Source organism: Pelodiscus sinensis, chromosome 12, assembly GCF_052426305.1.
Source record: "Pelodiscus sinensis isolate ZL-2025 chromosome 12, ASM5242630v1, whole genome shotgun sequence".
Taxonomy (NCBI): domain Eukaryota; kingdom Metazoa; phylum Chordata; order Testudines; family Trionychidae; genus Pelodiscus; species Pelodiscus sinensis.
The window spans coordinates 49697118-49724019 of NC_143063.1; the positions used below are offsets into that span (position 1 = coordinate 49697118).

General features: G+C 67.4%; 1 protein-coding gene across 1 annotated transcript; it reads left to right on the plus strand.

Moving 5' to 3' along the window:
* The first annotated feature begins 9703 nt into the window (after positions 1-9703).
* LOC102455630 (B-cadherin-like) lies at positions 9704-25602 on the plus strand. Its single transcript, XM_075939801.2, has 16 exons — positions 9704-9850; positions 10212-10326; positions 15714-15916; positions 16309-16452; positions 17730-17885; positions 17977-18121; positions 18802-18977; positions 19403-19531; positions 19922-20107; positions 20316-20560; positions 20908-21050; positions 21490-21714; positions 22402-22620; positions 22804-22934; positions 23811-23957; positions 24795-25602. The coding sequence occupies exons 1-16, from the start codon at positions 9800-9802 to the stop codon at positions 25002-25004; spliced, it is 2625 nt and encodes an 874-aa protein (XP_075795916.2). The 5' UTR covers positions 9704-9799; the 3' UTR covers positions 25005-25602.
* Positions 25603-26902: the final 1300 nt, after the last annotated feature.

Consider the following 26902-nt stretch of genomic DNA (forward strand, 5'->3'; position numbering starts at 1 on the left):
CTCCGGAGCACCCAGCACGCTCCTGGCTCTGGAAGTAGCTCAGCGCCACGTTTGCCCCAGCGGTGGGATTTTGCCTTCACTCAGTCTGCTGCCAGCCCCTCTCCCGCATGGAGCGACACGTGTCTCTGGCTCTGGGGAGGGGGATTCCCAAGGCTCCAGGCTCTTCCTGCTACGGGCTCTGAGTAGGGATGAGTGGAATCTGCAAAAAGCCTGTTGCGGTTTCAGTAATGAAAGGGGAATGGGAATGAGAACGATCCCCCCTCCTCCCCACGTACTGCCAGCCCTAATTATGAGCTATGGGCTGCCCATGGGGCGTGCTGGTCCCCCTGCCCCCCGGGGAGTGCTGGCCCCCTGTGGAGAATGGGCTTTCCCATGGGAAGTGTTGGTCCCTGTAGTGGGGCCAATTTGAAACCCAGGAAGTGGGCGGGCGAAGCCCTCCTGCTTCTAAAAGCCCCTCCCCCAGCCTTGCAGGAGGGACGACTGGTCCTGGGGTTCAACTAAATACGTGGGACAACTAATGAAAGACACGGTCAGGGGGCGCGGGTCACAGGGCCCAAACAAGGGAGCCGGATGGGGACACCGAGCAGAGAGCCCCGGCCAGCGCCCACCGCTCCTCAGAGCTGTCGATGGAGCCAGTGGACGCTGCCCAGAGGAACTCTGCCCGGATACCTGACGCTAGGGGTGGACGGAAATAGCCCCACAGTCGCAGGGAACCCCCTCGCCCAGCATCCTCTCCCTGGTATTGGAAATGGTGGTTTTAGCCAAAGCCAGGAGGAGGTTGAGGAGGTCCCGCGCCTTTGTGGGGCCACGGATGGGGTGTGCGTAAATGAAAAGGTGAGGGGAAAAGTGCAGCCAGAACCTCAGTAAGAGGGTCTGGAGGAGCCGGAATAGGGGCTGCAGCCTGGCGCATTCGAGGTAGGCATGTGCCAGGTTTCCCTCCCGCCGCAGAAAGGGCAGGCGTCCGGACGGGGGTGAACCGCGCCGGGTACACGCCCGTGCTCACGGCTCCGTGAAGGAGCTGCCAACTGATATCCTCGGTGGGGCGCGGGATTAAGGTGGAATAGACGCTGGCCCATCAGGGTTCCCACCCTCAACAGGTCTTGGGTAGTCTCGCCACTTGGTATCGGGGCGGGACACGAGGGTGGGGAAATGTAAAGTGTGGAGCACAAGCGTGAACAGATGTTCTCTAGGCGCGGTTCAAAAGCAAACCGACTGCAAGTTTTGCAGCTGGCTGGGGGTCCAAGGGTGGGGAGGCCGGGGGGGCCGCGGAACAGGGGCCTGATAATAAGGGATGGAGGGTTTGCAGAAAGGGAGGGGCGGGGGCGTACCCTCTCATATGGCCCGCTGCAGAAAGTCAAGGGTGGGCTGCAGCAAGGCCGCCTTCACCTCCTGGAGTAGGCGCAGAGGGGTTCGGGGGGTGGAGAGCCCCATGCGCTGAGCGAGCGCTCGGGGATCCACCCAGTCCCCCTGTCGTAGTCCAGGAGGTCTCCGACCATGGTGGTTTCTGCCAGGACCAGCCTCCGGCGCACCGAGGGAGACTCCGCCACCTGCACGCACAAGGCTGGATTGTGGAGCAGGGGCTCTGCGAGGAGGTCTGCCCCCTCGGCGGCCACAACGGACCTGGTTGCCAGAAACAGCTTCCAGGTCTGGAGGAGGTCCTGGTAGAATTCCGGCAGCTCTGGGAGGTCTCGCGGAAGGCCCCTTGGGTGGATAAAAAAGAGCTGCCGGTCGTATCGGAGCCCTCGGAGGCGGCGGAGGAAGGCGCGCGCCAAGGTGCCCCATGCCGGACTGCCTGCACTAAAGAGGAGTCTCTGCAGGGCCTGGAGGCGGAAGGTCCGGACCCGGCTGCACATGCAGACCAGGCCCTGACCCCCCTCCTCCAGGGGGAGGGACAGGACCCCTGCAGAGACCCAGTGCAGTCCTGGCCAAAAGAACTCAAAGCTGTCCTCTGGAGCTTGGCCAGGACCTCTGGGGCCGGGCGCAGGGTGTTGAGCCGGTGCCAGAGCATGGACAGGACCAGCTGATTTAGCACCAGCGCTCTCCCGTGAAGGGAGAGACACCGGAGCAGTCCTGTCCATCTCCGCAACCGCTCACCCACCCTGGCCTCCAAACCTTGCCAGTTTTCCGGCGGAGAAGGATGCCCGCCACCCGTCCCCGACCACCAGGCCAGATCTCTTGACCCAGTTGACCCGGGCGGAGGAGTCTGCCGAGTAGACGGCTTGGCAGGCCTGCATCCGCGCCAGGTCGCCCGGGTCCTGGACCACGAGCAGCACGTCATCGGCGTACGCCGACAGGACCAGCCGCAGCTCCGACTTTTGGAGCACCAACCCCGTCAACCTCCTACAGAGGAAGGGCTCGATCGCCAGAGCACACAGCTGGCCCGACAGCGGACACCCCTGAGGTACTCCCCGCCCGAAGCTGACTGGCTCGGTCAGGGCCCAGTTGAGCCTGACCAGACACTCCGCGAGGGCGTACAGCACCCGGAGAAAACCCACAAAACGGGGCCTGAAGCCGAAGGCCTGCAGGGTGCCCAGGAGATACCCGTGGTCCATCCTGTCGAACGTCTTCTCCTGGTCCAGGGACAGGAGGGCGAACGACAAGCCGTCCCTACACCCGAGCTCTAAGAGATCCCGGACCAAACACGGGTTATCAAAAATCCTACGGCCCAGGACGGTGTAGGTCTGGTCGGCACGGAGCGCAGTCACAGCGAGATGGCTTTTGCTACGACCTTGTAGTTCATGCTGAGGAGCGAGACGGGACGCCGGTCGCAGAGGTCCCCCTTCTTCGGCAGTAAGGCGAGCACCGCTCGCCTGCACGACAGAGGGAGGACCCCGCTCTCCAAGGACTCGGCCCAGACGGTGATGAGGTCCGGGCCGAGGACGTCCCAGAACACGCGGTAGAACTCCACGGTCAGCCCGTCCATGCCCGGGGTTTTGTTGTTGGGCATGAGACGGAGGGCTTCCGAGAACTCGGCCAGAGTGAGAGGTGTCTCCAGCCGGTCTCGGTCGCCCGTGCTGACCATCGGGAGCTCAGTCCAGAGCACCTTGCAGGAGTCGGCTTTGGTCAGATTCGGGGAGCACAAACTGACGTAGAAGGCCCTGGCCGGATCCGTGAGGGGGTGCTGTCCTCCGCCAAAAGGCAGGTGACGTGCTTTTTGGCCCCCCCTCCTTTTCTCCAGGGTGTAGAAGAAGCGGGAGCCACGATCCATCTCCCGAAGGAGCTGGATGCGGGATCGAACGAAGGTGCCCCGGGCCCTGTGATCTTCCAGGGCCCAGAGCTCCTCCCAGTATGCCTCGTGGAGGGGTGGATCCTCGGGGGCAGATGCCAGACGCCTCTCAAGCTTCAAGACCTCCCGTTCCAGCTGCTCTATCGCCGCATCCCTCTGCCGGCTGGCGCCCCGGGAGTAGTCGCGGCAGAAGAGCCGGGCGCACACTTTCCCCACGTCCCACCATTGCTGCGCCGAGGGGAAGGCGGGCCGCTGCCCCCGCCAGGCCAGCCAGAACTCGCGGAAGGACGCCACGAAGCCCACGTCCTCCAGCAGGCTATTGTTAGTGCCAATAGGCCGGCCCCAGCCTCTGCAAACTCAGAGAGGCTTTCATAGCCACCAGATGGTGGTCCGTGAACGGGGCCGGCCGGATGCTGGAGGAGCGGGCTCGTGCCAAATGGAAACGGGAGAGGTAAATGTGATCCAACCGGGAGTGGCTCGACCACTCGTCCTCCCCCCGGACGTAGATGAAGGTGGTGCTGTCGTCCGGGTGGTGGTCTCGCCAGACGTCCACCAGGGTGTGATGGTCCACGATCTCCGTGAGGACGCCTGCTGCGGCCTGGCAGTTCGTGAGTCCTACACGGTCCCGGTCATCAAGGGTGGTGTTAAAGTCCCCGCCCGGGACCAGACAGTCGCGAGGATCCAAGGTGCTGAGGAAGGTGGCCGCCTGCCGGTAAAAGGTGACCTGGTCCGGACCCAACGGCTGGAGTTCTGGATGGTGGTGCTCCTCTTCGCCGCCTCGGCGGGGCGCAGCCAGTGGGGGAAGGCCTCTGGGTGCTGGTGGGGTCCTCTTCTTCCGGAGGGGAGGGGAGAGGGAGGGCAGCTGGCAGGCCCCCCCCCCCCCTCCCCCCCCCCCTCCCCCTCCCCTCCCCTCCCCTCAGGCAGCAGCAGCCTGTGGTGGTGGAAAGCAGCAGTGTCCGGGGGAGCAGGTCCAGCAGCACGGAGGCCTCAGGTGGTGGCTGCGTAGGGCTCCGGCCCGTGCAGGAGCAGGAGCAGGAGCAGGAGGGGCAGGGGGAGCAGGAGGGGGGGGGGGGGTAAGGAAAAGAGCAGCCCCTACGCCCTGCTGCCTCTCCTCCTTCCCTGGAATGGAGTGGGGCGCTGAGTGGCCGCCTGCTGAGCTTGAGGAGGAGGAGGAACCCCTCCGGGCAGGCAAACCGACTACAGCCCCCCCCCCCCGCAGTGCATGGGCTGCCCCGTGGGGGAGTGTTGCCCCCCCCCCGCAGTGCATGGGCTGCCCCGTGGGGGAGTGTTGCCCCCCCCCGCAGTGCATGGGCTGCCCCGTGGGGGAGTGTTGCCCCCCCCGCAGTGCATGGGCTGCCCCGTGGGGGAGTGTTGCCCCCCCCCCGCAGTGCATGGGCTGCCCCGTGGGGGAGTGTTGCCCCCCCCCGCAGTGCATGGGCTGCCCCGTGGGGGAGTGTTGCCCCCCCCCCGCAGTGCATGGGCTGCCCCGTGGGGGAGTGTTGCCCCCTCCCCGCAGTGCATGGGCTGCCCCGTGGGGGAGTGTTGCCCCCCCCGCAGTGCATGGGCTGCCCCGTGGGGGAGTGTTGCCCCCCCCCTGCAGTGCATGGGCTGCCCCGTGGGGGAGTGTTGCCCCCCCCGCAGTGCATGGGCTGCCCCGTGGGGGAGTGTTGCCCCCTCCCCGCAGTGCATGGGCTGCCCCGTGGGGGAGTGTTGCCCCCTCCCCGCAGTGCATGGGCTGCCCCGTGGGGGAGTGTTGCCCCCCCCGCAGTGCATGGGCTGCCCCGTGGGGGAGTGTTGCCCCCCCCGCAGTGCATGGGCTGCCCAGGGGAGTTCACAGCTGGGCCCTACTGTTACTTGGCTGCACACAGGTTTTCGATGGGGGTCTGCCAGGCAGCTGCACCTCTGGCCATGCTGCGGCTGGGCTCTCCCCACGGGAAAGGGTCGCACCCTGTGTCTGTGCAGAGCCCGGAGACGCTGCTGCAATCCCAGCCGTGGATTTCCCTCCCTGCCAGGCTCTGCTGCGGGGGTGACGAGAGCGGGAGGCTGTGGATGGCGGCTCCTTGCAGGCTGGGTCAGGGACTCAGTCCCAGCGGGTCTAACATGAGCCGGTCCTGGGGCACCAGGCCCTGAGCAGGGAGACCCGCCCTGCAGTGACGCCGCACGGGGGCGGGGCGTACACACCCCGCTTTGGGGCCGCTTGCCGAGCAGGTGGGCAGATTGCTCAGTGGCCTGGCCCCTTGCCTGCTCTATTGCAGTGGTGCCCAGAGCTGCACCGGAGCAGGGCCCCCTGGTGCCCAGGGCTGAACAGACGGGGCGAGTCCCATGCCCCCGAGGACTCTCCCTGGCCCCCAGGGTGAGGGCTGCCCGGGGGGGGGGCAGCCTCCGGGTGCACTCAGCAGGTGCTGCCAAGCCAGGCTGAGCAACTGGCATCCAGAACCAGATGGGGCCAGCCCCTCCGACATGGCCGCTCCGTGCTGGGGCGCCAGTGGGGAGGGAAGGGTGCTGGGGCCCCACGAGTGCCCAGGGGTGATTTTGTGCCCCACCCGCAGCAAGGGAGCTGGGGGCACTTTCACCGGGTGGCAGCGTATCGCCAGCCAGGAGCCGCACGGCCTGCGTCCTCTCTGCACTCCGGCCATCCCTGCTGTGCCCAGCCCGGCTGCGCTCTCGCAGTGGGGGAGCGGGAGCCAGCCTCTGGGCCTGGGGCACTTCTGCCCAGAAACAGAGCCATGCCCCGTGAGCCACGCAGCCCCCCCATCTGTTCTCTTCTCCATCTCAAGCCACACGCCGGCACCCTGGTGCAGGAGGGCCTGCCGGGGGCACTAGGTGCAGGTAGGTGGGTCACCGCTGAGCCAATGATTGGCTCTCGCCGCTGCCTGTCTGTCCTATCGGTGCCTTTAGCAGGGCGGTTGTAACGGGAGCAGGAGCCCTGCAGGGCTGGCCCGTTGGCACAGCCAGAGCGCTGGTCCCTGCGCAATGCAAGGCGGTAGTTCGCTGGCCTGGGGCTGTGCCAGCGGGCAAGGCACGGAGCCCGGGACTGGCACCAGAGCCTGGCACTGGCCAGCGGGGCTCCTGCGGGCGCTGCCTCGGTGGACTGCCCCAGGAGTGAAGCGCTGGCTGAGGGACAGCAGCCTTACCCATTCCCAGCGATTTACAGCAACCCTGCGCCCAGGCTGCGTCCCCGGGGAGCGGTGGAGGGGATTGTAAAAGCTTGTTTCCAATCCAGAGGCTGTTTCTTAATGGAAGAACGAGGCCGGAGCCAACTATCAATCCCACGGCTCCGGCTGCGGAAGTGTATTGCTGCTGCCTCCGGAGACGCTGGCCACGCAGCAGGGAGGTGTTCCAACGCGCCTGGCAATTCCCGCTCCCTGGAGAGCTGAGCTGGCTGGGAAGCAGGCCCCAGGGACGCCTGAGCCCAGGGAAGGGCAGGCTGGCCGGGGCCAGGGCCTAGTTCTGCCTCTGTTACAGCTAATGGGAAAGGAGGCTGGGTGCTGGGGGAGGCGTGTCTGTCTGGCATGTGGGCATGGAGACCGAACGCCTGCCTGGGCGGGGCAGCCAGCAGGGTGGGGGAGGGAAGCAGGCACTGCCCCTGCCCAGCCCGGTTCAGGGACCAGCCTTCACCCGCTCGGCACTAGCCCCTGGGGGGAGCCAGCCACGAGGGACGTTAATGAACCGCGGAGCAGCCCCCAGGGCCCACCACACAGTGCCACGGTTAGGGCTGCTCTGGCTTACCAGGCAACCAGCTACCCATTTACCCCCCGGCCAGCACCGTGACACTAAATCAGTGGGAAATGCCCCCCTGGCATTTGCTCCTCCGGATAACAGGGCCCCAGAGGCAGCAGGCTGCTCCCCTGCGCTGGGGGAACGCACTCAGTGGGGTGCGTATGCCCAGGGGCACGGCCCATGCTCCCCTGCACCCGTGCTCAGGGCTGCGCTTGCTGCTTTGCCATCACCATGGAGACCTGCCCCCGAGAACAGTTATCTGCTGGAAAAAATCCCCCCAGTCCCCTCCCCCTGCCACTGGGGGGCCCGATCCTCTGCTTGTGCAAATCTCCACCGTGCCCCTGAATCCGGCAGAGCGATGCCGGCTGAGGATCGGGCCCGCTGAACTCCTACCAGGTTCCTCTCGCCGAGTTCCTTTGCAAAGCCCGGTGTAATCCCTGGGATGGCGCCCGGCGCTGACCCGTCTGGCAGACTGGGCTCGGTCCCGCCGGCATGTCCGCTGGCCAGCCTCCCCACAGCCCTCCAGCTGCCCCCTCCCTCTCTGCCCTCCAGGGGCCAGCTGCCCAGACCCGCTGGCCAGGCACAAGTACCGCTCCCCCTGCAGCGGGCTCACACAGGCACGTCGCCCCGGTGGGACTGAGCTCCCCTATCCGGCCTGAAACCCCCTTTCGCTTGCAGCCCAGGAGAAGGAACAGGAAAGCGCAGCCTCCCTGGAGAGGGTAGCGTGTGCGCCCCCCCCCACACACACCATTGCAAACACAGTGGCTGCCGCCCCCCCCAGTGCCAGAGACAGCGCCGTGCTGCACAGGGGCGATAATTAACAACTAAGGACTAGTCAGAACCAAAGCGGGTCCGGCAGCCCCAGCCAGTCTCTGCGGCCCGGCCCACCCTGCCAGGCTCCTGAGTGCGAAAGGGCTCCCGGAATAACGATTTCGAAATGAGCGTCTTCCTCTTCGCAAGCAGGAGCCGTTATTTCGAATACTCGCCCCCCAGAGCAGCCGCGCCTGCCTGGGCAGGACTTGACCTGCGACTGGTAGCCCCCGAAGGGTTCTGCACAGCCGCACGTCCCAAATGGCTGCCAGCCGAGCCCCTGCCAGGGGAATCAGCCCCCCCCCCCCCGCCATGGGGACAGGCCTCCTTTCCCAGGGGCAGTCCCTCCGCAGGTCGGCGTTTTGCTGACATAGCAGTGTGAACACGTCACCCCCTAACCAGCGCAGGCCCCCGTGTAGATGCAATTACGTTCTAAGCAGGAATCTGGTTTAAACTGCGGGGAGGGGGGAGGAGGAGGTCGAGGGGGCTCTGAGGCAGGGGAAGGCTCAATGGGGCGCTGAAGGGGCACTGGATGGGGGGCGCAGGGGGTGTCAGAGTGGGAAGAACTTGTTGCAGGCTGGTTGTGGGGCTGAGTGGAGGGAGGCTAGATAATGGGGAAGATGCAGGGGGCTCTGGGGCGGGGGGGGGAAGGACGGGGAGGATTCAGGGGGCAAGGGCAGGAGGGGACTGGGTGGAGGAGGGGGAAGGTGCAGGGGGCTCTGGGGCGGGGGGGCAGGACAGGATGGGGGGAGGAGGGGGAAGGTGCAGGGGGCTCTGGGGCGGGGGGGGAGGACGGGGAGGATTCAGGGGGCAAGGGCAGGAGGGGACTGGGTGGAGGAGGGGGAAGGTGCAGGGGGCTCTGGGGCGGGGGGGCAGGACAGGATGGGGGGAGGAGGGGGAAGGTGCAGGGGGCTCTGGGGCGGGGGGGCAGGACAGGATGGGGGGAGGAGAGGGAAGGTGCAGGGGGCTCTGGGGCGGGGGGGCAGGACAGGATGGGGGGAGGAGAGGAAAGGTGCAGGGGGCTCTGGGGCGGGGGGGGCAGGACAGGATGGGGGAGGAGGGGGAAGGTGCAGGGGGCTCTGGGGCGGGGGGGGGGAAGGACGGGGAGGATTCAGGGGGCAAGGGCAGGAGGGGACCGGGTGGAGGAGGGGGAAGGTGCAGGGGGCTCTGGGGCGGGGGGGGCAGGACAGGATGGGGGGAGGAGAGGGAAGGTGCAGGGGGCTCTGGGGCGGGGGGGGCAGGACAGGATGGGGGGAGGAGAGGGAAGGTGCAGGGGGCTCTGGGGCGGGGGGGCAGGACAGGATGGGGGAGGAGGGGGAAGGTGCAGGGGGCTCTGGGGCGGGGGGGCAGGACAGGATGGGGGAGGAGGGGGAAGGTGCAGGGGGCTCTGGGGCGGGGGGGGCAGGACAGGATGGGGGGAGGAGAGGGAAGGTGCAGGGGGCTCTGGGGCGGGGGGGCAGGACAGGATGGGGGAGGAGGGGGAAGGTGCAGGGGGCTCTGGGGCGGGGGGGGCAGGACAGGATGGGGGAGGAGGGGGAAGGTGCAGGGGGCTCTGGGGCGGGGGGGCAGAACAGGATGGGGGAGGAGGGGGAAGGTGCAGGGGGCTCTGGGGCGGGGGGGGGCAGGACAGGATGGGGGAGGAGAGGGAAGGTGCAGGGGGCTCTGGGGCGGGGGGGCAGGACAGGATGGGGGGAGGAGAGGGAAGGTGCAGGGGGCTCTGGGGCGGGGGGGCAGGACAGGATGGGGGAGGAGGGGGAAGGTGCAGGGGGCTCTGGGGCGGGGGGGGCAGGACAGGATGGGGGAGGAGGGGGAAGGTGCAGGCGGCGAGGGACTCGGAGGTGGGGGAAGAGGCAGGGGCCGGGGCCGGGGGCTCAGGGCGGGAAGGGGGGGCCGGGCCCTGGCGCTCCTCCCGCCCCTCCCAGGGGGCTCTCGGGGCGGAGCCGCCGGGGCGGCACCTGGTCCCGCCTCACCTGGAGCCGCCTCTTTAAAGCCGCCAGGCGGGCGGGGCGCCCAGAGCCGCTGCAGCCTCGCTCCGCTGCTTCCATGGGGCCGCCGCGGCGCCTGCCCGGGCTCTGCCTCCTGCTCCTCCTCCAGGTAACAGCGCCGGCCCGGACCCCGCTGGGCTCCGGCCGTGTTGGGGACTAGCCCGCTCCCCCCGGCTGGGGGGGGGTTCGGGGGGCGCGCACCCGGCTGGGGGGCGCTGACCTAGCTCTCCCCGGCTGGGGGGGTTCGGGGGGCGCGCACCCGGCTGGGGGGCTTGGGGGGGCGCTGACCTAGCTCTCCCCGGCTGGGGGGGGGCTCGGAGGGGGCGCGCACCCGGCGGGGGGGGCTCGGAGGGGGCGCACCCGGCTGGGGGGGGCTCGGAGGGGGCGCACCCGGCTGGTGGGGTTCGGGGGGCGTGCACCCGGCTGGGGGGCTCCGCTGGGCGGGCGCTGACCCGGCTCTCCCTGCCCAGGTGGGCGGGCGGCTGTGCGAGCCGGCGGAGCGGTGCCGGGCCGGCTTCTCTTCGGAGCGGTTCGAGTTCGCGGTGCCCCGCGCGGAGTTGCTCCCGGGGCAGGTGCTGGGCAGAGGTAAGGCTGCGGGGGGCTGCGGGGGGAGATTTCGGGGGGCCACGTGCTCGCTGCCCCAGGAGCCCTGAATCCAGTAGCACGTGCCCGGCCTGCGGGGTGGGTGGGGTCCGCTCGGCCAGGCCTTGGGGGGGGGAATTGGAGGGCGCTTCCCTGGGGCTTCTCTAGCCCGCGCGCCCTGCCGGCCCCCGGGAATGGGGCGGGAGGCGGATCCCTCCTCTGCCCTAGAGCCTTGGGGCTGGGGGGGGGGTGGAACGGGGGGGGGCCACGCCCTGGTGGCGGGTCGCCTCCGCCGCTTTGTCCCTCTGAAGCCGGGGCTCGGCGGGGAGGCGGTTCCCGCCCCAGGTGCGGTCCCGGGCCTCCCCCTCCGCTGCATTGCTGGGGGGGGGGGGGGGGGGACGTGGAGCGCCCGCGAGTGCGGACTTGCCGGTGTCCGGCCTGTGCCGCCCCGGGGGGCTCTTCTCTCCCCGCCCCGTGCGCGGGGCTTGGCCGCTCCCCTTGGCTGCCCGCGACCTGCTCCCCAGCCCCGAGCGTGCGCTCCGCTCTGCAGGCTTTGCCCGGGGGAACCGGGGCGAGGTGCCTGGGCAGCCGGCTCTGGGCGAACCTGCGAGGCGCTATGGCGGGGCCTGCCCGGCCTGTTGGAGTCCTGCCTGCCCGGGCGCTCCCCGCCCCTCGCCGGGCGCTGGCACTGCCCTGCCGGCTGAGTGAGAGCTGCCGGGCCGGGGTTAGCCCTTGATCCTCAGGCCCAAGCTGGGACCCCCACGCCCCCGTGCAGGGCTGCAGCCGCTGGGCCCGGCACAGCCCGAACCCTCTGGCCCAGCGCTGCGCCCGTGTGCTCGGGGCCCTGGTGCAAGGTGCTGGGGGGCGGCGCTGCGGCCCTGCCGTGGTGGTCGGGAGCCCCATGGCCGGTGCTCCAGGGGCTCCCCGGGTTCCCACGTGGGGGGAGATGGCTCGGGCGGGCCCCTCCTGCCGCAGGCCGGGGAGTGCAGATCAGGTGCGGGGATGAGGGAGCCGGTGCTGGGCAGGAGTCCTAATTGCCCCAGATGGTTGGGGCTCTGAAATGTGCCCATTGTGCTCTGAACAGAGGCCGGTCTGTCTGCTCCGGCCTCCCTCCAGGGACTGGAATGCACTTAACTCCCTGCTCGCCGGAGTGAGCCCGCTCGCCACTCACCTTGGACCTTGCCCCGCTCGGGGAAGAGACCAGGGGCACAGCCCTTCACTGTGCGCCCAAGGGCTTCTCTGCACTGAAATGCGGGGTGCATGGGTGGACTGGGGGGTCTCCTGTCCCTTTGGGTCATCCCCGCTGAGCTAGGCTGAGGCATCCTTTATCCGCCTGGTGTGACCCAGCAGGGACTGGGTCAGCTGAGCGCTGCTGGCCAGGAGTGTGTGTGTGTGGGGGGGGGGGTTGCATGCCCCTGTACAGCGTGGTCAGACTGCCCCTGCACCGCGTGGTCAGACTGCCCCAGTGCCTAGAGCAGGCCAGGCCGCAGGCTCTTGGTCCGGAGATGTAAAACCAAATCTGGTACCCAAGGGACGCGCTGTGGAGCCTTCTCCCCCTCCGGGCCAGCTCCAGGCTGCCCCCATAACTCTCTTCCCTGTGAAACCACCCAAATCAGCCTGCAGAGCAAGGGCTCGTTAGCGCCCAATTAGCGCTCTGCAGCATACACCTTGTGCCCTGGGCCCAGCAGCGGGGCTTTCAGAGCTGGGCTCTAGTGCTCCGGGCTGCAGAGTCCTGGAGCTCGCTCTGCAGTGTGGCTTTGCCTGGGGGGGGTGTAACCCGCGCAGGCTTACTGCTCCTGCCCCTCGCACCGCCTGACCTCGGTCTCAAGGCCTCTGCCCGACCGGCTCTGGTATGCCAGCGCAGGGGCTGCACAAATTCCAGGCATGCTGGAGAGGGGAGGGGCTGCTCTCCTGGCTTTGCCTGCCGCGAAGGGCTGTTGGGAGCAGCGCCGTGGTGCGGGGAAGTCGGCGGCGAGGAGCAACTTAATATCTGGCGTGATGCGAGTCCTGTAATTAGCGCTGCCCGGGGATCAGAACGCGTCTTACGGAATCACATGCACTTAGTGTTCCGGAGCGGAGCGGCTAATTCTCCCGCGGGGCGGGGGCGCTGGCCTCTTGCTATTAGTTGTCCTTGGAGCAGCGCAAGTCGGCTCCAATTACACTTAAGCCTCCGACCAGAGGAGCCGTGCAGCCGGCTCTGGGGGTAGCTGCAGCCCTTGGCCTAGAGCAGGGCTAGTGGAAGGGCTGAGGGGCCTTGCGGCTTGTTGGCGCTGCCTGTCCTGCCCGTGGCCCCAGGGAGGCAGGCGCAGGCTGGGTACTGTGTGCGGGGAGGCGCTTGGTCTGGAGTAGGAGGGGGCTCGGCTCAGGGTGTGTAAGCCGCTCTCCTTGCCCCTGCTGTGCTGGGGACCGTGGCGGGGTCTCTGCGTGGCCCGGCACCGGGCAGCCTGCGGCCCTTGTTTACGCTTTCCGCTCGGCAGCCTCCTGGGGCAGAGGCTATTTCCAGTAACTGCGCGGAACACGGCTTGGTCATGGGCTTGGCTAATGACTGCAGACCTTGAAATCCCACTAAGTGCTGAGTGCTTTCAGCCGCCAGGGCCAGGGGGCTGACCCGCCCGCTCCGAGTACCTGGGGGCTGGGCGCCTTGGCTTGCTCCCTCCTAGAGCAGAGGCCTGTCGCAAACACCGGCCTTCCCTGCGGCGCGGGGGCCTGTGTTCCACGAGCACGGCTCCAGGCTGCCCTCGCACGTTGGGGCTTGGAACGCGCTGTAGGGGACACCAGGCCACGTGTCTGAAGAGCTGGCCCTTGTGCTGAGGGGTGTGAGCCTGGGTCCAGCGCCCTGGGCAGAGCTGTTGAGTGCGTGGCCGTGGGCACACTGGCCAACGCGTGCAGGTGGTGTGGGCTGGAGAGGGCCTGGTCTGCACTCGGCCCTGTGAAACCTTCCCACCCGTGCGATTCACCAGGGCTAGTGACACATGCACCAGCGGAGCCCTGCAGTCGGACTCGCACGTGCTGGCCAGCCCTGCTCGGAGCAAGCACTGGCAGCCCTGCAGGGTGTGGGGGGCTGGCGTGCCCATGAGTGGGGTGAGCTGGGCAAACCCTACAGCTTGGAGTGAACCTGGTTCACCATGGGGAGCCAGCCTGCCCGGAGGGACCCTGACAGGGAGACTCGCGCTGTCCCGTTCCCTGGCTAAGTGAGCCCCGTCCCCATTCTCAGGCAGTGCAGGGAATGGAGACCGGCCCTAGCAAGCCCCCAGCCCTGGGGGATGGACGGGGAATCGGTACCCTGCTGGCTTGGGGGAGGGGCTGTCCAATGCCAGTGGAGCGCCCGGATGCCAGCCTGCCCCGTAGCCCGAGTGCTGAGAGCTGAGTCAGCCGGCGGGTCCTGCTGCTCTGAGCTCCCTGGCCACTGCGCCTCGGGCCCGTAACAGCAGAGCCTGGACATGCTTGGCCCAGACCCTTTCCCGTGGGCGCTGGCCTGGGCACAGCCCCAATCCCAGCAGGACCCCAGCAGTGGCTGGGAGTGAAGAGCATGTGGAATCAGCTGTGTGCTTGCTGCCTCCGGGTGCTGCAGTTACTGGCTCTCCTGTGTCCTGAGCCCTCCCTCCACCTGGGGCGGCTGGGGCCACTGGCAGCCCAAGTCTGGGAGTGTGGAGGGGTCAGGAGCCCCGGGAGTCAGTGGGTCCGTGGGCCAGGCCGATCGAGGGGGCAGGCGGAGCGGAGCGGCGAGCTGCCATCTGGCTGGCCCTGCCCTGGGCTGGGAGGCCTCGCTCGCTAAGCCGGGTGTCTCTGCCCAGGCACGGCTGGCGGGCAGCTGCAGCCCTGGAAGCTGCAAACCGGCGAGGGGCTGGGCTGGCTCCTTGCCATGGGGCTGTGCCCTGCCGCTGTCTAGGGGGTGTGTGGGGGGATGCCCGGTGCCCGCTCTCAGTTGCGGTGGGGGGAGTGGGAGCAGCTTCGTGTGCACAGCAGGGAGCCGAGGGCCTGCCCTTCCCGCTGGGAGGAGCTGCCCCCGCATACCCTGCCCCTGCCTCTGCCACAGCCCTGCAGAGCTGCGCTGGTCCCGGCCAGTGGCTGCCCTGCCCTTGGTGGCAGGGAGGCCGTGGCTGGAGCAGGGCGTGGGCAGGCCAGCTTCTCCTGCGTGGCGGCAGCTGGGCCCCTTGGCGCTACCCCAGTGTCGTGACACTGGGCATGGCATGTAACTCGCCCTGGGGCAGGGGGCCTGGCTGCTTGGCCTCGCAGGCCCTGCGTGGGGTCCTGCAGCCACGTGTGACTGGCCACTGTGTTACCAGGGCCCCGGATCAAGGGCTCGGGGAAACCCCAGGGGCCCTGTGCCTGCCTTGTGCGCTCTCTGCTGGGCGTGGGGCCCCTCTGCGCTGCTGGGTAGCCATAGACCTGCTAGTGTGGGCCACGTGGCCACGAGATCGCTGGTATCGGGTCCCAGGCTCCCCAGTGAGCCCTGCTGCCCCGCAGCTCGTGGCAGAGCTGGAACAGGCTCCCCTGTGGTGCGGGCAGTGCTGGCCGTGGCTGCTTTCCCGGCAGACAGTCGCTCCCTGGCAGAAGCAGGTGCCGGGTGTTGCATGCGCCCAGGCTGGCGGGTAGCCCAGGCAATGCTGACTGGTGAGGAGATGGGCAAGAATCCCCCCTCCAAAGCCGTGGGGCCAGGCCTAAGGCGTAGGGCGAGCCTGGCCCAAGGGCTGAGCTGCTGCTGCTGCAGCTGACCAGGTCCTGGGAGGCCCCTCCCGCGTGGCCCCGCAGTGCTCTGGCTGCCAGCTGGCCCAGCGGGGTAGGAATGGGGCTGACCTGGGGCTCTCGGCAGCGTTCAGGGCAGGTCACCGGGGCCCTGCGCCTACCCGCTGAACTGGGGCTGGCATAGAAGAGACCCCCCCCCTTCTGGTAACTGCTCCGTCCCTCGGGCTGCTGGCTCGGCTAGAGGCTCCAGGCCGGGCTGCCGGGTATCCGCCTGGAAGGACACAGGCTCTCAGCTGGGGGGAGGGCGGATTCTCCCCTTGGTGTGTCACTGTGGGGAACGGCTGTGCCGGAGCCTGGCCCTGCTGGGCGCGCTGCTGCCTGTCGCCAGCACCCTGCCTCGGAGCAGACTCGGTGTCTCCGCCAGGCCCCCGCCCCTCCCCGTGTGGCGCAGGCCCGGTCCGGACCCTTGCAGCCCCTGGCAGCTACCTGTGCCAGAGCTGCCTGTCGGTCGCGAGCCTGCCTCCGCTCGGCACTAGCTATCCATGGGCAGCTTGGGGCACGGTCTGGCCAGCCGCTCCCAAGAACACTGGTGGGGAAAGGGGAACACGCTGGCACCTCTCGGCCTCACCAGACGGGCGAACCCGCCCCAACGGGAAGCTGTCTGCTGGGCCCTGCTCACGGCGCTCCCCCCCCCCCCCCCCCAGTGTGGTTTGAGGACTGCGCGGGATGGCGGCTAGCGCTCGACCATGGTGACTTCCGGGTGCTGGCGGACGGGACGGTCCTGGCGAGGCGCCACGCCCAGCTGCCCGGGAGGGGGACGACGTTCACCGTCCACGCCTGGGATGCCACGGGCAAGAGATTCTCCGCCTCCGTGACGGTGCAGAGCCAGAGCCCTCGCTCGGCGCAGGTAAAGCCGGTGGCTCTGGGCGCCCTTGTGGGTCGCTGGCGTTGGGCACTCGTGAGCCTGGCACCGGCGGCGTGGCTGGGGCCGTGGCGGATCGTGACCCTGAGGCGGGGGGGTATTCCCGCAAGCACTGACGCTGCAGTGCACCCGGCCCAGTAACTACCGCGCTGGGAGCATGTTCCCTGGAGGACTCTGGTCTAGCGCCCCCTGGGGCCCGGAGTGCAGCCTTCTCCCAGACGCTTCGTTGGAGTGGCTCAGATCGTGTGCCTCCTGTTGGGACTGTCACTGGGGCTCCAGGTGGGCTCAGGCCGTCCCCACTGTGTACAAAGGGGCTGCTGGGTGGTGTGGGGTCCCCGGGCTGGCGTCTCCTCTGAGATGCCTCCTTCTCCCCATAGGAATGGGTGTCAGGCCGCCAGGCGGAGGTGCGGGTCTTCCCACCGGCCCACCTTGGCCTGCGGAGACAGAAGAGGGACTGGGTGATCCCGCCGATCAAGGTTCCTGAGAACGAGAGAGGCCCGTTCCCCAAGAGGCTGGTTCAGGTATGGAGGCGTCTCAACCCCGCCTGGGTGCCCAGGCACTGGCTCGTCTCGCCCATGGGTGCTTTGGGAGGGGGGTGTTGGCAGCAGACTTAGACCCTCATCACTAGCTGTGGACCAGTCATTGCTCCATCCCTGGCACGAGCAGAGTTAGGTTAACGAAACGGGACTTGACATCCCTGTCCGGGATTAGACGCACACGCCCTTGCACGTGCTTACAGGCTGGCTCTGTTGCCGCAGATCGTCCCGTGAGAGAGACCGTGGGAGCCTGACGGTTCCCGCCGCTGGGTTTTGAACATGCGTGTCCGTGGCTCAGCTGGCCCGTGGCCAAGCTGCAGGTTACAGTGCACTGGTGGCGGCGGATATAGGGCAGGGCGAGCGGGGCAGCTGCCCTGAGCCCCACGCTGCAGTAGGTCCCGCACCGAGCAGGGCCCAAACAGCAGCTTGAGCCGCTTGCTCCCATGTGGCGGCCTAGCTGAGTGGCGCAGAACTCAGCCATGCGCCACAGCGGGAGGCGAAGGGCGTGACGGGCTCCAGGTCCTGCCCCCGGCCATGTACCTCGCCTCCGGCCATGGCGCATGGCTGAGTTCTGCGCCAGGACACCGCGGGCCCAAACAACCGTCTGGGCTCCGAGTGACAGGCGGGGGGGGAGGACCAAGGAGAACAGTGAGGGGCGCGAGGGAGAGGAGACTTGAATACAAATAAACACAGTTCTGCGTTAATAATTTACAACGTTCAGGAAGGACTTACAATAGAATTCAAATCAAAATTATCCAACTAAATTAATTTCTATTAAATTTACCCAATTCACATGTAATATGAAAATAGCTTCCATTTGGGCATTCGATGCCTTTTTTCTATCTTTTCCTCCAAAGGGGGGGCCCTCTGACATTGTGCTGCCCCATAACTCTCATCCGCCCCGGTCTAATAATGCCACCTCCCAGCTACACTGTGCCATGGCCTGGCTCCTCCCCTCTCCTGGGCCACTGGAAAAGGCTGGCTTCTGTCTTGCAGCCACTGGGCCACTAGAGCAGCCCGTGGCACGTCACAGCCAGTGAGCAGCTCAGTGGGGTGAGCCCCGGGGTGCCTGTGCCTGACCATGCACAGCTCCGGCATCCCTGGTCAGCCACCAAGCCCTGGCTTCTCCTTTGCGGAGACCCCCTGCCCCCCCTGCCGATGATCCCCTCTGGGAGGGGCTCTGGGTACCCCAGAACCAGCGGAGGAGGGGCTGCGTCTGCATCGTGGGCTCTGAGTCTCCTGGTGTCCCCTCCCCCCGCCAGATCAAATCCAATCGGGACAAAGAGTCCAAGATCATCTACAGCATCACGGGGCAGGGCGCGGACACGCCGCCCACCGGCGTCTTCACCATCGAGGACAAGACCGGCTGGATGATGGTGACTCAGCCCCTGGACCGAGAAGCGATCGACAAATACCACGTAAGTCGGGGGTGGGGGGCTTGCAGGGCCCCTTTGTGAGCCTGGCGGCTGGCGGAGGCCCCCGGAGCTCACGGCCCTCGTGTCCCTGCAGCTCTTCTCCCACGCCGTGTCCGAGAACGGGCGGCCCGTGGAGGAGCCCATGGAGATCATCATCACGGTGACGGATCAGAACGACAACAAGCCCCAGTTCACCCAGGAGCTCTTCAAAGGCTCCGTCCTGGAAGGCGCCCTGCCAGGTACGGGGGGGGGGGGGGGGCGGCGCCCTGCCAGGTACGGGGGGGGGGCGCCCTGGAGTCGGCTGGCGCCCGTGGGCCCTACTGAGGGCTGAATTGTTACACGCCTCTGGTCTGCGGTGGCCAGGGAGGGGCTGTTGACACCCTTCTGTGGCTCTTGCCCGTAAGATCCCCTCGGAGCATTTGGGGCTCCTCCTGCCAGGAGGCAGAACGGCCCAACGGTCCATCTAGCCCCGTGTCCCGTCTGCACCTGGCACCGGCCCATCCTGGCTTATAACCATTGATGGACCCAACCTCCATGAATTTCAGTTCAAAGAAAGAACTGAATGTCCTGGTCTCCAACGTCCTCTGGCAAGGAGTTCCACAGGTTGACTGTGTGGTGTTTGGTTGGGGGGGGGGGGGGAGAGACTTTGTTTTTTGTTAAACCTTCTACCTATTTTCATTTGCTGACCCCTACTTGTTCTCATAACTCCTACTAAATGAAGTCACTTTCTCCTAACTCCTTTTCTCCATACCTTGTTGTGATGGAAGCCCTGGCTCTGCCTTCCGGGGCAGAGTTCCCCCAGGTCCCGGGCACCTACAAACTCAGTGTCCTGCACCCAGCTGCAGCACCCCCGGGGTGGGGGGCGGGTGCCCTGCCGAAGGAGCAAAGGAAGAGCTGCTGCCACTTCCCCCTCTCTCAGGCACCTCGGTGATGCAGGTAACGGCCACCGACGCCGACGACGCCATAGAGACCTACAACGGGGTCATCGCGTACTCCATCCTGAACCAGGAGCCCAAGGAACCTCACCCCCAGATGTTCACCATCAACCGGGCCACAGGTGCCATCGGTGTGATTGCCAGTGGGCTGGACCGAGAGGTGAGCAGAGCCGGGGGCCGGGGGCCGGCGGCGCTCTCCCTAGCAGCGGCCCCAGGCCAGAGACCCGCGTGGGCCACTTCACGGTGCAGAGTCCCCTCTGGCTCGTGCCAACCTGCAGCTGCCTGGCACCACACTGCAGGAACTGGCAGGGGTTACCAGCATGGCTTGGCCCCAGGAGGCTCTGCAGCAGCCTGCCCTGGCATGCCAGTAGCAGCGCGTAACACCCCAGCGGGCACAACAGCTGGGCCTTGGGCCTGAGGGCTCGCACGTGCTGGTGCGTGGGTCTGAGCAGAGCCCAGGCCCAGGGAGTCCCTGCAGTGTGGCCACTGGCGGGCGTTTGCCCTGCCCAGCAGCCGCGGCACGTGGCGGGGTTCCAGGGCTGCACGGCTAACGGCCTCTCCTGCCACCGGCCGGCCTCTCCCCAGAGAGTGCGGGAATACACGCTGACGCTGCAGGCGGCGGACCTGGACGGCGAAGGGTTAACGACCACGGCGACCGCGGTGATCACCATCATGGACACCAACGACAACGCTCCCGAGTTCGACCCCAGAACGGTACCCGCCCCCCACCGCTGGCCCCCTGGGCGGCCCATTCACCCCCCCCCCCCCCCCCCCCGGGGCCGTTCTCCACCCCAAGCCTCCTTTGGCTTGAAGCCATGTGGGGTGCGCTCAGCACGGGCTGCTGGATCCTGGACCCACCCACCCCAGCTGTAGGGGAGCAGACAGCCAGGGTGCCCCGACGGCTCCGGTTGGATCAGCCCCACTGTGCCGGGTGGGTCTGGCTGCAGTCCCTTGCCCTAAGCCGTGGGCGGGTAGGGAGCTGTTGCTGTCCCCCTCCGGCCATGCAGGACCCTGGCCGGCCGGCAGCCCTCCTGGGCTGGTCTCGGTTCCGGGGTGTGAGCGCGGCGGCCCTGGGTCTGACGGCGCCTGCCCGCCCCTCTGCAGTACACGGTGGAGGTGCCGGAGAACGAAGCGGGGCTGGAGTTCCTGAGGCTGGCGGTGACGGACGTGGACGAGGTGAACACGGCGGCCTGGCGAGCCACGTACACCATCGTGCGGGGCAACGAAGGAGGCTTCTTCACGGTGGCCACGGATCGGGAGACCAACGAAGGCGTCCTGAGAACGGTGAAGGTGGGTCTGAGAACGGGGCCCCGGGCAAGAGGAGGAGCCAGGCTGGCGGCCTCGGGCGCCCTGCGGGAGAAGTGCCTGTGTCCAGCCCAGGGCTGTTCTGCAGCCCAGCAGTGTGCGTGGCCTTGCCACGGAGCTACGGATGAAGCTGGTGGCCCCAGCACTGCAAGGGGAGCTGCCCAGCTTCACGGTTCCTCCTTGTCCCTCCTAGGGCATGGACTTCGAAGCGAGGAGACAGTTCGTCCTCTACGTGGCAGCCACCAACGAGGAGCCCTTTGTCGTGAAGCTGCCAACCTCCACGGCCACCGTCACCGTGGACGTGAGGGATGTGAACGAGGCTCCCGTCTTCAGCCCGCCCCTCAAGACTGCCCAGGTCTCGGAGGATGTGCCCGTCGGGCAGAAAATCACCTCCTACACGGCTCAGGACCCGGACAAGATGCAGAGCCAGACGATCCGGTGGGTGGACGGGGGCCAGTGCTCCTGGGTGAGGAGACCACGGGCGCAGGGCTCTGGGCCTGGAGACCATGGGCAGAGGTGCCTCTGGACTGCCCCTTGTGAGCACACAGTACCCCATGGCCCTTGGCCCCCGACAGGCTGGCACAACAGTGCCTTCCAGAACCCCTGGAGCTTGGGGCCTGCTGTGCAGGGGTGGGGGAGCGGCACTTGGGGCGCAAGTCCCCTGTTGGGGGTTCCGCAGAGCTGAGCACCCCAGTGCTGCAGCATGGATCTCCGTCACAGGTGCTGAATCCGGCCCTTGGGGAGCTGGCGGAGCCCCCGGCCCTAGCGCCTCGTCTGCCCCGCAGGTACCGCCTGGGGAACGACCCGGCCGGGTGGCTGGCGATCGACCCCGAGAGCGCCATTGTGACGGCCCGGGAGCCGCTGGACCGGGAGGCGGTGTTCGTGAAGAACAGCACCTACACGGCCATCGTGCTGGCGGTGGACGACGGTACGGGCTGCGCCGCGGGCCTGGGGCGGGTCTGAGCGCGCCGCTCTGCCATCAAAGGATCTTTGTTCCGGCGCCGTGATGGGGCCCATGTGAGAGCCATGTGCTGAGGCCACGCCCCCGGCTGTCACGAGAAACCACGTCCAGAAATAACCCCGGCCCTCCGCCCTGGGAAAGGGGAGTGACCCTGAGCAGCCAGATGGCGGGGGGGAGAGGGAGGGGCTGGCTTGGCTGGGCCCCCATGGGCCCTGCTGCCTGGGGCAGGGCTCAGGAGCCCGCCTGGGTCACGGGCCCTAGAGTGGGGACCCAGGTGGGGGCTGCAGTCAGGATGGGACCCAGAAGCTCCTCTAAGCGCCAGCAATGTTGCCCCCCTGGATCAGCACGGAGGGGGGGAGGAGAGGCTCCCAGCCTGGGGCAGCTGCCACTCACCTGCCCCCGACAGGCACCCCTCCGGCCACCGGCACGGGCACCCTGCTGCTCACACTCCTGGATGTGAACGACAACGGGCCAGAGCCGGAGCCGCGGAAATTCACCGTCTGCAACCAGGACCCGGAGCCGCAGGTGCTGAGCATCCTCGACCGGGACCTGCCCCCCAACACCTCCCCCTTCCGCGCCGAGCTCGTCCACGGCTCTGGTGGGAGCTGGGCTGCCGACATGGACAGCAGAGGTAACGGCGGGTCGCCGCAGGCCCCGGCCCCCTGCTCCCTGGCTCCAGGGCCCGGCTCAGTCACCGACCCAGGCACGAGTGAAAACGAGGCCCCTTGGTCGGAGCCGCTGCGCCCCTGGAGGCAGGTGATCCGGGGTCCCCAGCCCGAGGGGCTTGCATTGCAGGACCACCTTGGGTTAGAGCGGGGGGGTCACGATTGCTGTGGCCCTGACTGCGGAGACAGGCGTGTGGGGAGTGCCTAAGGGGGCCCCAGGCTCTGGGGTGGGGTCAGAACTGAGGGGCTGAGTGCAGGAGGGGACTTGGGGGTGGCTCTGAGCGGGGCAGAGGGGCCTGCGATTCCCCACTCCTGGGGGAGACACTGGGAGCACCTGCCTGTGGGGCTAGTTACAACTGGAGCTCGCCGCCTAGGGCGGCTGTGGCCTCGGTAGGAGGCCTGGGAGAACAGGCAGGGGAACCCGTGCCCGGTGGGGGCTGGAGATGCGTTGCCCTTCCAGGACCCATCCAGCCCCGGTTCTGTGATCTCTGATGGGCGTGCGGGGTGGCGGGTCCCAGAGGCTTCATGGCTGCACCTGGGGCAGGAGGGAAGGTGCAAGCGCAGGGTGACGTGGTCGGGGGGGGGGGTCTGTGCTGTGCGCCCCCCCATACCAGGCTCCTGTCTCTCCCTGACCCTGCTGTCCCTCTGCCAAGGGGAGACCGTCACCTTGAGGCTGCTGGAGCCGTTGAAGCAAGAGATCTACCAAGTCTACCTGCGGCTCTTTGACAACCAGAACAAGGACCAGCTGACGGTTCTGGAGGCCCACGTGTGCGACTGCCAGGGGCCCGTGGAGGCCTGCCGGGAGGGGCAGCTGCCGAAGCTGGGCATCCCCATCGTGCTGGCCATCCTGGGAGCTGTGCTGGCCCTGCTGAGTGAGTGCCGGGAGGTGGGGGGCAGAGGGGACCTGCAGCTGGTGCTCTGGGTTCCCTGTCCCCCGCCGAGGGCTCGTGCACCGAGCCAGCTGCAGTGCCCGGGGGAGCCGCTCACGCACCGAGCCGGGTGGGGTGCCGGGGAGCAGGCTGCCCAGCACTCCTCAGCCTGTCGTGTCTCCCTAGTCCTGCTGCTGCTGCTGCTGCTCTTCGTGCGGCGGAGGAAGGTGGTGAAGGAGCCCTTGCTGCTGCCGGAGGACGACACCCGGGACAACGTCTTCTACTACGGCGAGGAGGGCGGCGGCGAGGAGGACCAGGTGGGTGCTAGCCGACGGGCATGCCAGGCTGGGGGTGGCAGCTCTGGGCCCCCCCTCCCCTGGGACTGGATGGGCTCCCACCCTGGTCCAGGCGTGGGCAGCTGGGGGTGCTTGTGGGGCAGTGTTGGTGCCCGACCGCAGGATGGCTGAGGGCGGGCAAGTAGACAGCTGGGTTCAGGACCAGCCAGACTGCTGCAGAGGGCCCTGACCCTGTGCATAAGAACGGCCGGGCAGGGTCAGACCCGGGTCTGTACTGCCCAGTGTTCTGTCAGCCAACACTGCCCGATGCCAGGTGCCCTACAGGGAGTGGACCACCCAGGGAACCAAGTGTCCCATCCCCAGTGACCCATTCCCGGCTTCTGACAGAGGCTAGGAACACCCTTCCTAACAGTCATTGATGGACCCAACCGCCGCTTATTCCTCTAGTTCTTTTTTAATCCTGTTAAAGTCCTGGTGGTCTTGACATCCTCTGGCGAGGAGTTCCACAGGTTGATAGTGCACTGCATGAAGGAAAAACTTCCTTTGGTTTGTCTTAAACCTGCTACCTGTTCCATTTGGTGACCCTTAGTTCTTCTGTTATGGGAACAAGTAAATTTACTCACTTTCTCCATACTGGCTGAGATTTTTATAGACTTCTGTCCTATCCCCACCCCCCTAGTCTCCTTTTTCCTGAGCTGGAAAGTCCCAGTGTCTGTCTCTCCAGTCTCACTTCATCTGGCAGTTGTTCCAAACCCCTCATCGTTTTTGTTGCCCTTTCCTGACGGTCGCTCCAATGCCAATATCTCCTGGGAGAGGAGGTGGCGGTACCGTGGCAATAGGATATTCCGGCGTCTCCCCCTTGGTCATGATTCCCTGCTTTCTGTGCATCTCCCGAAGGACTATGATCTCAGCCAACTGCACCGCGGCCTGGATGCGCGCCCTGAAGTCGTCCTCCGCAACGACGTGGTGCCGACACTCCTGCCCGCCCCGCAGTACCGGCCTCGCCCCGCCAACCCTGCTGAGATCGGCAGCTTCATCGCCGAGGTGAGACCGGGGTGGCACTGAACACGTGGGAGCCGGCTCGGAACTTGGGCTGGCCCCACTTGGGCCGGGTGCGTTTACACCCTGGGCAATACGCCACCGGCTCTGCCCCACTGCTGAGGCCTGACTATGGGGAGCTGTGCGGAGCAGGGTTCTCGGCCTGTCGGTCACTGCGGGTGGCACATGCAGCTGTCTGGGCCCGGGACGGGGAGGGGCCCGGCTGCACGGGGGCGCCTACGTTGGCCGAATGCCCCAGAGCGTGTTGCATGCTCCAGAACGCCGCCGCCTGGGCTGAGTGGCGGGAGGAGAGATGTCGGGAATTGGCTGGGGTAGCGCAGACCCTTCCTCTCTGGCGCTGCCCCAGCAGCCTCCAGGAGACCCAGGCAAAGGCCCAGGGTGCCTGTTAGCCAGGATCCGAGGGCTTCTTTTCTCCCCGGGCACGTGGCCTGGCGGGCTCTGGCCTGGGCAGACTCCACCCTGGATGGGGGGTGGGAGGGTGCGGGTGCTGCTATGGGGGGGGGGGGGCTTGGCAGGTGGTGCTGCCAGGGAGGGCGGCTTGGTGTGGCAAGCGCCCCCTGTTTGGTCATAGCAACTGCAGCCCCCGCTGCCTGGGTGGAAGCTCGGGGCCTGTCTCCAGCGTTCCCCAGGGTGGGGCTGCTCTGGGTGCTGGTCGGGGTCTCCCTGCTGCTGGTGGTGGTGGAGGGAAGAGCCCGGAGGGGGTGCAGGGCAGGGACACTCCTGCGGGCTCCCTGCCCTCTGCTTGGGCCTCCTGACCCCAGTGGGTGCCCCGGTCTCCACCAGATGGGGGTCACTGGTTACCAACCCTCTTCCCCACCCCAGAACCTGAAGGCGGCCGACACGGACCCCACAGCCCCGCCCTACGACTCCCTGCTGGTGTTCGACTACGAGGGCAGCGGCTCCGAGGCGGCCTCGCTCAGCTCCCTCAACTCCTCCGCCTCCGACCAGGACCAGGACTACGACTACCTGCAGGACTGGGGCGGCCGCTTCCAGAAGCTGGCTGACATGTACGGCGGGGGCGAGGAGGAGTAGGGGGCGGCTGTGGGCCGGAGGCCACGACTCTGCCCATCCCAGGGCAGCTGGTGGGCAGGAGCCTCGGGGCGCAGACTCGCTGGCCGGGGTCCCTTCGCGTGCACCTGCAACATTGCCTGGCGAGGGAACGTGCCCAGCTTGCGCTCTGTCTTGCTGGCCTAGCCCAGCTGCCCGGGGCTGATGCTTCTCTCCCCCAGATGTTTGCAAACCACCTTGTGCCCGGAAGCCTTACTACACTGCAGGTGCCTTGGCGCGTAAGCCAGTGGCCTGCCCCGGACAAGCCAGGCCTCTCCACTGGGGATTCCTAGCCCCACGGGCTGGCCAGCGCTGTGTGGTGCTTGTCGAAGGCCAAGGCGCTGGACCCGAATCAGTCGGTCCGCTGCCTGCCGGCCAGTCAGCTGGTGACCTGCCCAGGCACCTGCCTTCCTGCCCTGGCCACTTGCTGTCCTGCCCTACTGGAGGCCACATTCTCTGCAGTATCCGGCTGCCTTTTGTACTGGCCAGGCCTGCCTCCCCTCTGGGGCCTTGAGGGGTGGGGCTGGCTCGTGCCACAACCGGATGTAACTTTTAATAAACCTTTGGACTTTTTTTTAAACAACTTGGCTAGCGCTTCCTTGGGCTCAGCCTGTGCGTGTCGGCCTCCCCCTAGCTACTGCTCCGGGCTGAGCCATGACAGCCCCAGCGTTCCCCCTGTGGGCAGGTGCCAACTTCCCAAAGGCCCTGGCCACACCTGCCCCGGCTCCCTGTGCACAGAGGCTGCCAAGCAGCGCTCCCTGTGAGCGGAGTGCATGGGCGCCCACCCAGCTGGTTGGCAGAGCCCTCAGCCGGCAGCCTGGTTCCTCTGGGGGTTGCAGGGAACAAAACTTACTGGGTATGTGCCGGAGAAATGAGTGAGCACTGCAGGCCTGCTAGCCTGCCTGGCCGCGTCGCTAATCGGAGCGGGAGCTGTTCCCCTGGCAGACGCAGCATCAGGCTGGTGTTGAGTGCTGGCCAACCCCCTGGCTCCTCCGCCTCTGGTCACACACTAGCCAAGGGGCCAGGACGGCAGGTCTCCTACCAGTCAGCGGCCGTGGCCGGGTCAGTGACTCAGTGGAAACACTGGTTCTCCAGGGTGGGGCAGCCCCCTGAGGCCACGGTGCCTAGCTGCTGCCCCCTTGGGCTGCAAGCCCCATTCCTGGCTGCCCAGGGCGACCCCTCTGCCAGGGAGCAGCGGCAGCCTGTGCCAGATGATCCCTGTGCTGCAGCCGGAGTGGGGCGTGCCCCCTGCAGGCCAGGCCAGCCCCGCTGAACGGGCACAAGCCCCAGTCGGCTGACATGCCCTGCACGGGTTGGGGGGGGGGGGGGAGAGGGGTGTACAGTGCAGCCACCTGCAGAGCCCTTGTTGCAGGGTGTTGCATCCGGCCAACGGGCCGATCAGGGTGAGGGAAGAGCATGGAGCTTCCTCCAGCCTGCACAGAGCCCCTGGGGCGCTGAAGGGCCGTGCGCTGCAGGCAGGTGGGAGGAGACTTGGCACACTCCCTCAGCCCCGATTGGCCGGGGGGGCACAGGAAGTCTCCCACCCAGGGCCATGGGTGCTGCGAAGGGGAAGCCGGAAGCATCCTGGCCCCACCCCTTCTGGAGTAGCCCAGGGCCACGGCACACTTTTTGAAGTGGCCCCAGGTGAAAAGTTATTGCCCACCCCTGCCTGCCTCCCAGCTGCTGGGAGACGATGCCAAGGCCACAGAGCTCCACAAGGGGCAGGGACCTTGGCTCCTGGCAGGCTCCTGCCTGGAGCAGGGCTGCAGGGTGAGGGTTGCTTATCTCTCCCCTCCCCCCCCCCCCACACAGTTACAGCTGCTCCCCAGGGTGCTAGGGGCCCAGAGCCGGCTAGGGTGGACACCCAGCATCTGCGGGGCTGG